This window comes from Nanorana parkeri, unplaced genomic scaffold (genome assembly GCF_000935625.1).
Source record: "Nanorana parkeri isolate BGI_ZX_2015 unplaced genomic scaffold, ASM93562v1 scaffold501, whole genome shotgun sequence".
Classification (NCBI taxonomy): domain Eukaryota; kingdom Metazoa; phylum Chordata; class Amphibia; order Anura; family Dicroglossidae; genus Nanorana; species Nanorana parkeri.
Window position 1 is genome coordinate 588,890 of NW_017306769.1, and position 15,670 is coordinate 604,559.

General features: G+C 39.8%; 1 protein-coding gene across 3 annotated transcripts in view; it reads left to right on the forward strand.

Moving 5' to 3' along the window:
- Nucleotides 1–15,670, forward strand: part of SPATA5 (spermatogenesis associated 5) — a 300,327-nt gene that overhangs the window by 67,828 nt on the left and 216,829 nt on the right. For all 3 annotated transcript variants that reach the window (XM_018561119.1, XM_018561121.1, XM_018561120.1), the window contains exon 11: nt 4,494–4,703. In XM_018561119.1, the coding sequence (XP_018416621.1) occupies nt 4,494–4,703 (210 nt within the window). The remainder of the gene's footprint in view (nt 1–4,493; nt 4,704–15,670) is intronic.

Here is a 15,670-nt window from a genome sequence, read left to right on the forward strand (position 1 = left end):
CCTGTTGATGCCCAAGCTTCAGTTTCCTCATAGATGGCATGACATTTTCTCTTAGGAGACTCAGTTGACTCCTACAGACTCAGTTTCAGGGCCATTTAAATAAAATGAGATAATGGTATGCCAGGATGAAAATGAGAGAAATGTAGCAAATAGACTGCACCTTTTGTCAGCATGTTCATTCTTGACTGGAGTGGACCTTTAAAACATTGCATGTAGTGTGATATTTTCTGTCCTTGGGTACATATATTTAATAATCACTTGGCTCTTTGCTGAGTTTTGTGTTGCAATCTGGAAAGACAGTGATATAACCACCATATGTAGACCACTGCTATCAGTCTGCAGGTTTTACAAAGGGGAAAAATAATTTCCTCCTCTGGAATAAATTCTGCTTTCCTGTATAGTTTCAGATTCCAGTAACTGGATGCCACAAACTTAAACTGCTTGGCTTTCCAACCTGCACATCTGGAGATGTTGTTGCATGTCTAGTCATTTCTGAGCAATTAATCCATGTAGACTTTTCTCCCGTAAACTCCTGTTCAGGAAAGACGTTTAAAGCTAGTTAAATAAGCAGGTGATCCCTATGTGTTGCCTTTTGGTAAAAGTAGGATTAAGTTTCCTTTGTGGAAGTGTGTGTGCTATTCTGTTTGACACATGAAACACCCGTTCTAAAAATACCACACGAGATCACATATGGTCTCAAAGTTTGACATTACCAGAGCTCTGTGCTCATTACAGGTCCACAGTTGGGCATGCATTGGTTATATATGAGATACGTAGCATCAGGGGAAATCAATCTCAGTGTAAAGTCTCTATAGTTAAGAGCTGTAAGATTAGAAGAAGGAGCATGTGGACAATTATTGCACATCTGCACAAGGTTTTTTTTAAAAAATTGTGATTATTTTGTACTGTGCTGATCATCTGTTTTCCTTTCTCTGGCCCATTGCTTATGCGGGAAATGTATACATAAAAAGACATAACAAAGTAGAGTTTAGTTAAAATTGGTCATCACACATTTAGCATTAGCTAATCAATGTAATTTTTGGTATGTAGCAAATCAGTTTTCCAGGAACCTATGACATTGATGCTTCCCCTGTTGTATACAATGCGTTGATGGAGTGAAAGTATTGCAGACTTTAGTTGATTTAATTGATAGGTTTACCCTCTTCCAATAGCCTAGAAAGAGCATCATCTCTCAGCGATGAGCTTCAAGTGTATGGGATAACATCTACGGTAGAATTGTTACGTGTTTCTCATTCACATAGCATAGCTTAAAAAAAATTACTGCTTGCACAAAATATGCTCAGTTCTCACGGAAAAGTTGTTCTCTGTACTGAATTTCCCTCTGGAATGCAAGGGGATTAATTCACATAATTAACCCTGTATGTACTCTGCTGGCAGATCTTATCAGTTGTAAACTAGATTTGAACACTGTCTGCCCTAACAAAGGGTTAAACATCTAGAAACACTGTGTGGGGAAGCTCATTCTGCCCCTAGTATTTCTATGAGGACAATCATAGTTGACTGTTACTGATAATAAGAGACATATGCTGCTTGCGCATCTCAGTGTACATTCTGAGAATGCCTTATTACCGGGAAAAATGAAGATTTGCATCATCCCAACACAGCCAATCAAAAAGTCAAAGATCCCAAACCTGGAAGGATTTGAAGAGAAGATGCCAGTGCTGTAGAGGAGTTTTATGGACACCACATTGTGCACATGACTGCACATGGCTACATGCCAACCCGGACCTGCAGACTGTCCAAGTGTGCACCCGAACCTGCAGAGATGTGCAGGTTTGGGTCAGCTTGTAGCCTTGTCCTCCCATAGGGATGGAGAGGTGGCTGCACGCAATTACATGCTGCACCTGTCCATCCTAGGAGCAGGTCTCTGCATGGACATGCATGCCATACAGATGTGCATGCCTGTGTGACTGAGCCCTTGAAGTGGAAATATATTCACATATAGTATGTTCCAGCGATGTGCTGTCCACAAGATCCCTCAACTGACATCTTCTCTCATGTGAATGAGCCCCAATAGTATTTATTCAAGTTATTACAAATTATTTTTCTTTATTGGTTCTTTTTAAAGTCCATTGCCACCTTTGTAAGTGATTAGCATTTATTGTGGTAATGTGCAGTGATGTGTGCACATTTTCATGACTCACTTTGCAGGCTTTCTTCATTATTTTATTGACTTTTTATTAGGTCTGAATCCTACAAATTAAAAAATGTCTTCACAGGAAATTCAGTCTGACACCGGCAGTGATTGTAAAGCAGACTTTAAACAGCTGCCCCCCACCCTGTGATTCTGTGTAACACAATCACTAAATGCCAGCTCAGCCTTTACACACAATACACTGTCCAGGGGGGTTGCCACTATGAATACTAATAAATGGGGGGAGAGAGAGCTCAGGGAGAGCTCAGTTGCAATATACACACTTTGCTTTCAGAGCACAGAGGGGGCTTTAAGCAGTGTTCTATTGCTCTTCTGTGTCATTGCACAGGTAAACTCCTAACCTAATGTTTCTTAACTTTATTATATTGTACTCCTTTTTTGCAAAAGATATTTACCAAGTATCCCCTGGTATGTGCCATTTTATTTCACATCCCCCTAAACTGGATACATTTAATGATTGTAGCCTCCTAAGAATGCTAGTTCTTTCCAAAAAAACTTTGGGCTTTAAAATAATCACAAAACTAGTGTAGCCCCTACCACCTTCTGTGGAGTGACTACTAGACAAATTTAGTAAATTGCCAGAGCTGTAGTCAGTCTGGCTGAATTATCGTTTGCATTTATTTGGTTCATTCCAGGTGTTCTAGCACCAAGGCCTGGGGGTAGGAGTGCTCAAGTGTGGGAAAAGTATCACTAGGCCTCAAGCTTGGAGGAGGCCTTTGTTGCTGATTATGGAGAACTACCAGGGAAGCTTTTGGCTGCTGAGGGTGCCTGAAATAGAGTGGACCTGAGGAGCAAGTGTCTTTCCTGAAGATCTCATGCCTATCCCTCTTCAGCTGTTGCTCAAATACCCAGGGACAGCGTGTGCTCCTAATAATCCTGCATTGTGGAATACTGAAAGGGACTGGTGAGTCTGGAGTCTGTCTGTTTTTGCCCTGGATGTTCTAAACCCTAAATCCTCTCAGTTCAGATGTGTTAATACAGTTTTTCAGCATTATACTTCTGGCCTGGATCTCAGCTTTGTTGGTCACTAGAAGAGGGCGGTTATTGCCAGTGGGGCAGCTGAATGCTAATTTCCCCTAGACAGGACATAAATGACCCAGGCTATCTGGCTGCTACTTTGGGGGTGAGCGCTACACTGGTATACTGAGTTTGCTTTTACAAACAGGATTAATTCTTAAACCCTTGGGGGTGCATGTAGTGCATGTTGAGAAACATTATTGTAATGGACTTACCAGCAGGCTTCAGCGGCCTATAGACATGCAATGCCAGTCAGAAGATCCTATGGTGCAAGGATAAATGGATAGTCATACACAAAATTCAGCACAACTTACAGGAGCGGTGGTTTATGCCAGGAGGTGCTCCTGTTCTCTCCTGAGAGGACAGGACTCTACAGTACTGCACATACATGTCTCCCTGCAAGTCAGAGAAATGGCTTTTCCATTAGGGCCAATGAAGAGTATGTGCATTGTGCTGCGGTCCTGCTGTCTGGAAAGGGCATTGCTTATTTAGTGAGTGGTTCCTGCGCAGGTTTGCCCTCTGATCTCAGTTATATAAAAGGGAATATACCTTCTATGGAAAAGAAAAGAGGATTCATTAGGTTAGGTTATTTAAAAGAATAGTTATGCTTTAACCCTTTCGCTGCCAAGCCCTCCGGAACATTTTTCAAATCAGCTGGCCAAGCCATTTTTGAATTTTCTGCAATTTTTTCCTATTGATTTGATTTTCAACTGCTGCGTTGCTAGCGTTTGTAAAAGACCCCCCAAACCATATATTTTCTGAAAGCGCAGGCCTGGTAGAATAAAAAGATGCTGATACTAAATTTGTAGGCCCTGCGATAATTGCGCAAATGTTTCCCAAATCAATATTAAATCGATAAAAATACACAATTCAATTGTTAAAACACACCAAAATCAGTATACGTGCACAAAAAGAATTATTTTCTGACAATCTAAAAAATAAAACTGTATTGAGTTAATAAATAACAAATATTAGCAAATTTGTAATTGAAAAGGGTTAAAGGGGAAGTAAAACCAATAAAATAAAAAATGACTAGGTTCCTCTCTCTTGCAATGATTTTTACATTTTCTCAATACACTGTAAGGCGAGTGTGCAATGCAGTGCCCACACTCAGCCCATTCATGGCATCTCTAAAATGTATACTTTGCATACTAGCATATTAGGGCAAAAACCAAACAGTTACAAAATGGTTTACTTCCGCTTTAAAGGCAACTCTAAGAAACATACTCCACAATTATTCATTTGTGATAATACCTAATGGTTTTATGTGATATTTATGAACTTTCATCTTTCTTTCTAGGTATCATGGTCGGACATTGGAGGGCTAGAAAATGTTAAACTTAAGCTAAAGCAAGCAGTAGAGTGGCCTCTAAAGCACCCTGAATCTTTTATTCGCATGGGTATAGAGCCACCAAAAGGCGTCCTTCTCTATGGTCCTCCAGGCTGCTCCAAAACCATGATTGCAAAAGCGATAGCGAATGAAAGTGGCTTGAATTTCTTGACAGTAAAGGTATGGAACGATAACAGTTCTTTACTTTAATAATGTTAATTTTTCATATTGCCATTAGCCTGTTTTAATTAGCGATACCAGAGAGGTAGTCTGTAAGTTAGATTGTTTTTAGAAGCTTAATTATGGCCTCCAGTTTCTTTGGAAGTGATCTAGATGTTTTTGCCAGATTGTATTTTCTTGTTTCCTAAATTAATGATTATGCTAATAGGTATTAGAGATCTATAATAGAGCTAGAGTTCTATAATCATAGTGTTACATAATTAAATTCAAAAATGGTTTTCTAGGTGGTAAAATAAGTAATTATTGGTGAGAAGTATGAGCAATAATAGGCAATCATTTTTTTACTTGTATTGTTAGAGCCATATATTGTTAGAATTTTATTTGAACTTTTGCTTGGAATCATTTGTCAGAGCATTCAATTTGAAAGCCCTTAAAAATGTTATCCAGACCGGTTACGTGAATGAAATCTCAGGTTTATTACACAAGTTTCTTTTGTGCCTATCACATGCACATTACAATATGTATGATTATTCCTGAACAGAAATCACACTTACAGTTTGAATTTTGTTCGTTCCTCAATACTGTATTAGAAATACTGTATGAACCAATGTTCTGAAAACAAAAATGTTAAAACAAAATTCTAATGGTGTATGGTAAGCTTTATTCTTTCACATGTGGTACAGTACATTGCCTTAACTGGTTTATGCAATTTCAAAGTAAGAAAAATTACTATATATATTTCCAAGTTGTAATTGTTTCAAGATTATTATCCACTGGTCCATGCATCGTATTAAATATATTTACTGGCTTTACAAAGTGCTGCTTATAGAAATCTAACTTTGGGATTCGAATCTTCCTGTATCAACTTCATCTAAGACTTGGCCATGCCTCTTCTGAGTAATATGCTCTAAAGCTGGGTATACACTGGTCAAATTTGGGCCAAGTCCTGCTGACTCGAGCAAAATACAACCAGTGTGTGGACCTGTTGGGGCTTCAAATGTTTATTTGTAAAACTGACATTATATACCGTACATGTAGTAACAAAAAAAAGATAAACAGGGCTATTCACAAAAGGGTGAAGAGTTTGGAGAAGGCAGGAGAAGGGAACAATCTAGGACAACATAGCTGAACTGGAAAGTGAGCTGAATTGGAGAATTTTTACAAACCAGTTATTTTGTCCTAGATTGTTCACTTCTCCATCCTGATAGTCCAAGAATGAAAGACTCAAAACCATTAGTGGTTTCCCTTTGACCACTAATCAAATTACCACTTCACAATATTTTGTAGTCTGATATTACAATATTTGGTGTTTTGTGTGCCTCAAAATGTAATAAAAAGGTTACATTTTTGGGGGGGAAAGTAGGATTTTACAATGACAATTGTGTGATATGTATTTGGGTCCACAGACATTTTTACAAGAATTTCTGATATGATGCAGCCCCTGTTTTTCCACAGTTTACCATGTTAAGTGAAACATATGTTTTGCAGTTGTTGTACTTGTTTTTCATCTTGCTGTTTAGTTGTGTGTTTCCTGTGATAATTATTAGTTGTAATTTCATAAAACGTAAAGCTGTACTGGCATTAGATCAAAGTACTTTGGGATATCAGTGTCCACATCTGGTCCTGCAATGACATCTCTGCAGGTTTCCTCCTACAATGACCATGCCAGTAATTATAGTAGATCTTCATTGTGTTGCACCTGGAACTTCCTAAACACGTTTTGTTTAATCCACCTGTTACACCGTATTTACCCTGAGTAATGATAGTTATACAGAGCTGTATTTTAGTGTCCCAGTTCAATGGAACCATTTAGGATATTTGGGAACACATATATGTATGAGTGCTGGTATTGCTACCCTCCTAGCACAGTCGCTTTAGCCCTTCTTTATTTCAGAGTACTGGATGCTGAATTCTCATACATACTGAGTCATTCAAAGTAGCACATATTTATAAACAAGGCACTGGAAAGTGCTTGCCATCAATTAGAAAGGTACACCAAGTAATTCCTTTTTGGTGCCTTTTGTGTCAACCAATTCTGATATCCAGGAAAAAAGGTTTCTATGGAGCACTAACATTGTCAGTTATCGTGTTTCAAAATGTTCTCCTCCAATTCTCCTACAGCTTATTGTCTTTACTATAGAATGTGTGTCAGAAGTTTTACCATACAATTATTGGGGAAAATCTCCTATTTGATGCACCTGTACATGGCATGAGGAACTGGAATAATCAGCACATTGAGGGACTAAGGGCCCGTTCACACCAGATGCAGTGCGTTCCAGCCCGATTCTGGCCAGAACGCACTGCCTCGCATTGCAGCCGGCTCCCTTTTTTGTGGGGCAGGAGGGGGCGTGGCGGGCAATTGAAGTGAATGGCACCGTAGCCACACCCTCCGGCAAGCAATGCGATCGGACGCACCGGACAGCAGGCATCATGTGCCTTGCGAACTCTTGTGGCCGATCGCATTGCGACCAGAGGGCGTAGCTATGGTGCCCCACAAAAAATGCGAGGCAGTGCGTTCTGGCCAGAATTGGGCCGGAACGCACTGCATCTGGTGTGAACAAGGCCTAAATTATTGCCTAAATTATTGCACTGCGCCATCACTCATTATGTGAGTTGGTGTGTCATTCATTTTGACATCCATGGTAGTACATTGCCATGTGTTGTGTTCCCAAAAAAATAGTCTGGTGTGGTTTTTGGAGTGGTTAGGTGTATTGGAACTGGCTGCTTAAAGTGATAAAGTAAAACATTCTGATTAAATCACTTACAATTAAACTTGATGTTTTAAAGGTTTCAGTTTCCTGCTGAATCAGCTGGTCCCCTGAGCCCTGGCCCTGATTTTCTATTTTAGGGTGGCTCCTTTTCTTTTGCAGGGTCCTAAGGAGCCCCCTTTGTGTGTGCTAGCAAGCTTTGTGTGTCACCACAAGCACAAATAGGTAGAAACAGGGACACCGGCACTCCAATTGCGATAAAAAAAAAGTCTATTTATTGACATGATGCAGCATATCATAAATGCAACTAACGTTTTGGGCTCACACAGGATCCCCTTCCTCAGGCAAAGATCCTGTGTGACCCCGAAACATTCGTTGCATTTATGATATGCTGCATCATAACTGTATATAACGGCTGCCATCCGCTGATCACCGTAGCACCCATTTTTTCTTCTTTTGGAGTAAGCGGTCAGGAGTGCGATAGGCTCATGGACTCTCCACAAGCACACAAACACACACACAGAGCTCATCTGAGCTGGTAGATGGACAGCTGCTGGAGATTGCACTGTCCCCTGTGATCTTATATGCAACAGAAAGTTCAGGGAAGTGCAGGTAAGAGAGTTGGATCCAACTGTTTGGAAATGTGAGGACTGTGTTTGGGCAAAAATGTAATACTTTACTGGGCAATGTATATTTGTTTAATCTGCATTCATTACTGGAAAAAAAGTTTGAGAATTTAATACTACTTTAATGTAAGGCACAAAAAATGAAGGGTGTCTGCACATGGCCCAGTAGTTGCAGAGCTAGCTTGTTTTTTTAGAGATGTCCCGTCATGTCACTTTATGACAGCATATGATTATTACCTTCCAAGAAATGTTTGTGCTACATGCAGTAGATGCCGCAATCAGATGTTGGAGTAGTTGTAGAAAGACCATGATGGGTTCAAATGCTCTGACAATGCAAGGAATAACAGGGGAATATCTCACTGCCTATTGCTTTCAGGAACACCTACTTGTCCATAGAAATCTCAAAATCTTTGCCTATCTTTCTCCCCCCCCCCCAAAAAAAAATAAATACATGTGTTTTTTTTACCATTCGTTTCAGTGGCCTGCCTAACACATAATTAACGCACAAAATGCTACATATCTTATTATTTAAAAATACAATGAGCTGCAGCAAATGAACATCAACTAGTTACATAGTTATGTATAGAATTTGCATAAGAAATGCAGTTTTATGTGTAAAAATGCAGTGCAAAACAGGATTTTTTACTTACCCGTAAAATCCTTTCAGGCTTACAGGACACAGGCTTAATTTAAGATGACTGGGGATATAGCGGTATTGTCAGGTGACTGGACACTGGGCAGAGCTGTAGGAGCCTATATAATCCCTTCTACCAAAGTAGATCCTCAGTTATTTTGCAAGCATACTGTACTCCAAAAAAAATATTTTACAGGTAGGTCAAAAAACCTATGTTTTTGATTGTACAATACACAGGCTGAATCAAGATGCCTGGAACATTCAAAAGCAATAAACAGAAGCATGGGCACAGACCTCAACCACCAGACTGCACAGTACAGGATCAAACCTAATCAGCCACCTGCAGAACCATACAGCCAAAATCAGCATCAGCTGATGCCTGAACATCCATCTTATAAAACCTAGTGAAAGTGTGTGTATAAAGCTGGCCATACACTTTACAACCATCGCACGACTTTCGTCTTGTGATGGTTGTAAGGTAATTAAAAGCTCATACGATCTGCCCATCTTGGACAGGCATCGCAAGCCCACCCCCCTGAGGGGAGGGCTTCCGATGACTGCAATGCTGAGCGGGCAGTGTGCGCTTGCGCACATCGGCCCGTTCGGCATTTGTCTTACGAGCACGCCACAAACCCGCCGAAAATCTTACGATTTTCGGCTGGTTGTCCAACGTGCTCGTAAGACAAAAGACGTGCGACCGAGCAGTAGAAACGGTCGCACACCTTCCATACACCTGCCGATTATCGTACGATAATCGGCAGGTCTATGGCCACTTAAGTGTAATGCACGAAAATCTCGGTCCTGCTGCATTTTTTGCAGTGTATGGCAATGCATAGTGAAGAGAAAGTTGGAATAAAATAAGCCCAGTCATTGGTGTTAGTGGTAGTAATAAACCCCAGTATTGGTGTCAGTAGCCACAATTAAAACCCTCTGCATTCATGTCTATTGATGGTATAAAAATCCCTAGCATTGGTGTCAGAAACTGGTAACAAACCCCACATGTGTGTCAGTGACCACAATATTAAACACCAAGCATTAGTGTCATTGGCATTACTATTCGTATACCCCCCAACCCCCTCCATATGCACCGGTGCTCAGTTGTAGTGCTATTTAAATTCCTCCCACATTGGCGATGCTATCCCCTTTATTGGTAGTCAGTGGCAGTGTTTTTTAAAACCCCTTGCCACATTTGTGGTAAATGGCAGTGAAATTTAACAACCCCCCCCCCATCCCCACTGGTGGTCAGCAGTTACTTATTTGATCACAATCTCCCGTGGTGTTCTCTCCCAGCGAAGCCAGGACTTTACTTGTATCATCAGGCAGAGATCACTCAGGATGGCAATATAGACTTTATTGCAGTGGCGAGTGCTGTAACAGCGTGTTTCAGCTCCCGACACTCTGCTGCCCTTAGGTGCCCAACAGTTGGTGAACTCAGCCCAGCACATGGGCTGTGTGTTGGGCACCAGGGCTCTAAACAATGTGAACAGAAGACATTATTACTTTTTCATTTTACTTTTTATACATTAAAAAAAGGAAAAGTAAAAGGCTTGTCTATAAACTCGCCCCACCGTGACCCATATCTTAGGTTGAATCAGGTGTATTATAAGCAGGATCTGAATGTTCCAAATCCTGCCCCCTTTATCTTTGTTTTAGGAAGTACAGAGACATGCACTCTCATATACTTTTGTTAATTTTCTGTTCTAAACTGTTACAAATGTACAGTAATGCTTAAAAGTCAGAACAGACTGCATCTTCAGCCAAAAAAAAAAGATTTATGGCGATAGCTTTCTCCAGAATTATAGACGGTTGTATGCCCTTTTCTTAGTGACTTTGTGGAACATGTTAGAAGCCGTTGTCCAAAGAATACTTACATTTCCTTCGAGGTTTTAAATTGTCCTCTAAAATAGATGTGTATTATACAAGATAGCCATCAAAGCCATTCTGAATAGACCCAGATTTAACATTCTGAACTAGGAGTTGATAAAGATAATAAGTAAAAACATTGCATAGCGGAAAAGATAAGAAGCAGACTCCAGCCTCATGCCAGATATACAGAACAGCTGCACAAATATTGTCTAAGTATGAAACTTTGTTTTGACATTTTTCGTAAACTCCCGATGTATGAGACATTGATAAAAAGACCAAACTATTTGCAAGACCTAAAGGAAGAGAAATGGATTGGTTTGATGTTGACATTGAAGTTGTGCTGTCTGACACCTTTCTTTAATTTAAACAATTTGCAATCAAAGGCAATCTGGGCATTCAGTTGCCTGTGCTAAATATTGCCATGGCTGACTTGATGGTATGTTAATAATTCAGTCCTGTACACAGCCAGATGGCTTTGGATGGCAGGAGCTGAAAATGCAAAAAGTGGGACTCTTTAGGAAAATTGTATATAAATAGATCACATTTAACAGTTTAATGAGAGCTTGATTTCTTCCATACATGCTGCTGATTTGTTTTGGCATTCAGGGAATTGTCAGGAAGACCAAGTTTCACAGAGATCATAGTTTTTTCATCATACAATATTATTATTAATATACAGGATTTATACTGTATAGCGCCAACAGTTTTCACAGTGCTTTACAATATTAGAAAACATTATAGTTACAATACAAGTCAAGACAAGATGGTATAGAGGGGCCTGCTCATGAGAGCTTACAATCTAAAAGGGAGGCGCAAGTGATACAAAGGTAGTAGCTGTGTAGGGAATTGTTTGAGAAGTGAAAATTAATTGGTTAGGTTGAGGCTAGATAGGCTTCCCTGAAGAGATGAGTCTTTAAGGATTGCCTGATATGGTGATATGGATAGGTCCACCACAGCCTAGAAGAAGCTGCAGCCCACAGCTCTACCTTTTAAAGTTTAAAGATAAAAATCACAGAAGCAAGTTTTCTCGCAGCTCATTGCACCTGCAGATATGACAGTTAGCTTTCAGCCTAGTTATGGCTGGCCCTTGGTAAAAAAACAATAAAAAGTAGTACTGACTGGTGTTGCAGATTTTCTCTGTACCTCAGCTGTTACATCTTTATTAGCCCTGTATATGAATTAGCAGTTTAGACCTGGCATTTACAGGACAAAATATGATGCAGTAATAGCAGGTTCCCCTTGCCGTTTGTCCATACTGCAAGAAAACCCCTCCGGATTATTGGTGGATATAACCCCAAAAGCAATAAGCTAGATGAAAGGAAAGAGCACCAATTTTCTCATTTGATGGGCAAACTGCAGTGAAGCCACAATTCTATCTACAGTCATCATTTCAGTAACTTTTTTAGAAATGATGGTTTGGAGAAAATGTTTGTGTTTTCTCCACTTACTGTCTAACATAATTCAAACTGGACTTACATTAAGTTACAAAATGTAATTCCAGTTTTCATTATGTTAGATAGTAAATGGAGAAAAGTTTACTTTTGATTGATTGTAGGACTAGAGTATGAGAGTACTTTGCACTGTATAATTAAAGTTATACAGTACTTTGCACTGTATAATTAAAGTTATACAGTACTTTGCACTGTATAATTAAATTACTCCATTTGTGCAAAGTACATCCCATTTCTGAATCAAGTATTATTGACTTTTTTTATTTTATATTTAGTTAGTAGTTTCCACTCCAGCAAAAAAGGTGCTTTTATTGCTTTCTGTGTCCCAACTGAAGAGATTTGACAAAGATGTCACCAGCACACCAAAGTAACTTGTGCAATCAGAAACTGTCCATTTATTGACAGATTATGCCACTCAGACATAAGCGCTTTCGGGGCCATGCAGGGTCCCCTTCATCAGCTCGTTCTGAGCCTAATGAAGGGGACCCTTCGCAGCCCCAAAAGTGCATGTATCTGAGTTATTTTGGTATATAAAAAATAAAATATACATTGTCCTGCCTTCTCTTTGCCCTGCTCCAAGGCATCCCAAAGAGATTTCATAGCACTGTTTGGATCTGATACGGGCAGTATGGGTGTACTTTTCAGCTACTGCCTCTATTTGTTAATCTGATAACCTTCTCATCCTGCCTGAAGGCTCGTCCTTCCACCATTGCTAGGTGGGTTAGGCAGGTGACCACTAAAGCGTATGCCTTAAACAACAGGGTTCTCCCTTTCTACTTAAGGCTCACTGGACTAGGTTTATCAGTGCCATGTGGACCTTTCAGCACTAGTTGTCTGTTTCTTAAATTTGCAAGATTGCCACCTGGTCTTCAGTTCATAAATTTGTGAACTTTTACCAGGTGTTGTTCAGGGATCTGTTGTTTTTTTTTCTGTAAGTTTTTTTTTTCTGTAAGGTGCTTCAGGCTGCTTTTTGAGTTTGTTGCCCTTTTTGGTTCTTGTAGGCTTGCTGACATTGTTTGCTTCGTTGCCCACCCTTCAGTTGTATTGCTTGGGGACAGTTGTATTGCTTGGGGACATCCCAGGGTCTTTGATTAAAGAAGCCTTTGTCCTGTACTATACAAATAAGAATATTGGATTTTTGACTTACCTCTAGAATCCTTTCATTGAAGTACAGTACAGGACACCGGACACAGGACACTCCCTTCTGTCCTGGCGGTTTTCTTTTCATTGCTTTCTACAAAACTGAGGATTGCTGGGAGTGGGAGAGGTTATATGGGCTATCCCACAATTCTATTTGCCAATGTCCATTCACCTGAAGGTGGCTGCATATAATCATGTAACATGATTAAAGGAGCCTGTGTGCTGTACTTACCTTAAGAATATGATTTTACAGGTGAGTCAAAAATCCAGTTATTGGGTATAAACTGTATAATTAAATTACTCCATTTGTGCAAAGTACATCCCATTTCTGAATCAAGTATTATTGACTTTTTTTATTTTATATTTAGTTAGTAGTTTCCACTCCAGCAAAAAAGGTGCTTTTATTGCTTTCTGTGTCCCAACTGAAGAGATTTGACAAAGATGTCACCAGCACACCAAAGTAACTTGTGCAATCAGAAACTGTCCATTTATTGACAGATTATGCCACTCAGACATAAGCGCTTTCGGGGCCATGCAGGGTCCCCTTCATCAGCTCGTTCTGAGCCTAATGAAGGGGACCCTTCGCAGCCCCAAAAGTGCATGTATCTGAGTTATTTTGGTATATAAAAAATAAAATATACATTGTCCTGCCTTCTCTTTGCCCTGCTCCAAGGCATCCCAAAGAGATTTCATAGCACTGTTTGGATCTGATACGGGCAGTATGGGTGTACTTTTCAGCTACTGCCTCTATTTGTTAATCTGATAACCTTCTCATCCTGCCTGAAGGCTCGTCCTTCCACCATTGCTAGGTGGGTTAGGCAGGTGACCACTAAAGCGTATGCCTTAAACAACAGGGTTCTCCCTTTCTACTTAAGGCTCACTGGACTAGGTTTATCAGTGCCATGTGGACCTTTCAGCACTAGTTGTCTGTTTCTTAAATTTGCAAGATTGCCACCTGGTCTTCAGTTCATAAATTTGTGAACTTTTACCAGGTGTTGTTCAGGGATCTGTTGTTTTTTTTTCTGTAAGTTTTTTTTTTCTGTAAGGTGCTTCAGGCTGCTTTTTGAGTTTGTTGCCCTTTTTGGTTCTTGTAGGCTTGCTGACATTGTTTGCTTCGTTGCCCACCCTTCAGTTGTATTGCTTGGGGACAGTTGTATTGCTTGGGGACATCCCAGGGTCTTTGATTAAAGAAGCCTTTGTCCTGTACTATACAAATAAGAATATTGGATTTTTGACTTACCTCTAGAATCCTTTCATTGAAGTACAGTACAGGACACCGGACACAGGACACTCCCTTCTGTCCTGGCGGTTTTCTTTTCATTGCTTTCTACAAAACTGAGGATTGCTGGGAGTGGGAGAGGTTATATGGGCTATCCCACAATTCTATTTGCCAATGTCCATTCACCTGAAGGTGGCTGCATATAATCATGTAACATGATTAAAGGAGCCTGTGTGCTGTACTTACCTTAAGAATATGATTTTACAGGTGAGTCAAAAATCCAGTTATTGGGTATAGACCCACTTTAAGGTTATTACAGGAGCAATTGTGGTATTAGCATGATGTACCATATTGACTGTACAGTGCAAATATTGACTGTTAGATGACCCAGAATAAATTCTACTTGAACTGGGTTAAACAATAAGGGGAACGTGCATTAAAACATTTACAGGGCTATTCACTAAAGGGTGAATAGTTTGGAGAAGGCAGAAGAAGTGAACAATCTAGGACAAAATAGCTGATTTGGAAAAATTCTCCAATTCAGCTCACTTTCCAGTTCAGCTGTGTTGTCCTAGATTGTTCACTTCTCCTGCCTTCTCCAAACCCTTCACCCTTTTGTGAATAACCCTGTAAATCAATATTTTTGTGCAGATCTTTATACCAGTAATTAGCCTGGATATTGGCCTGTGGTTCTTGCAGTGTGAATTAACTTTTTGACTTACCTGACATACCCATTTTCAAATGACAAAAGAGTTCCCTGAAAATATCTTCCATATATGAAACTAAGTAAAGATTTTTTTAAGTAGTAAACCGGAACCGGGTGAATTGCTGTTTTTAGAACTGTTCATGGTTTGAAGAATGTCTCTGGAAATAGGATTAATTAAAAGAAGAAGTTCCAAGGTCAATGATAGGAGGTTACAGATTTACAAGAACCTGGCAATATCCTTTGTTACATGCATTGTAGGATTGATTGTACCGAAATAAATAATATTAATGAAAGATTTACACTTGAGGGTTAGAAGAAGGTTGACCTTGTTTGTCTAGAAGAATGGGAAAAGGAGTGCCTGTTTTAGGCCCACTGGGTCTTACCTTTACGAAAAAGTGGTATTTAGTGCAGGAGGTTACCTTTTCAGCATTTGTCAAATGTTGGTTTAGAATATTCAGTTGACCCTCAAAAATCTTAGCTTTGTAAGCATTGTGTCCTGCTTAACTAAATCAGAAGGCTGTGTGGTAAGAGATTTCTTGAGTCTGTAGTAACAGGACATTAAATAAATGCTTTAAAGGTTTACTATAAGAAGGAGAAAAATAGCCCTTTATGTACAG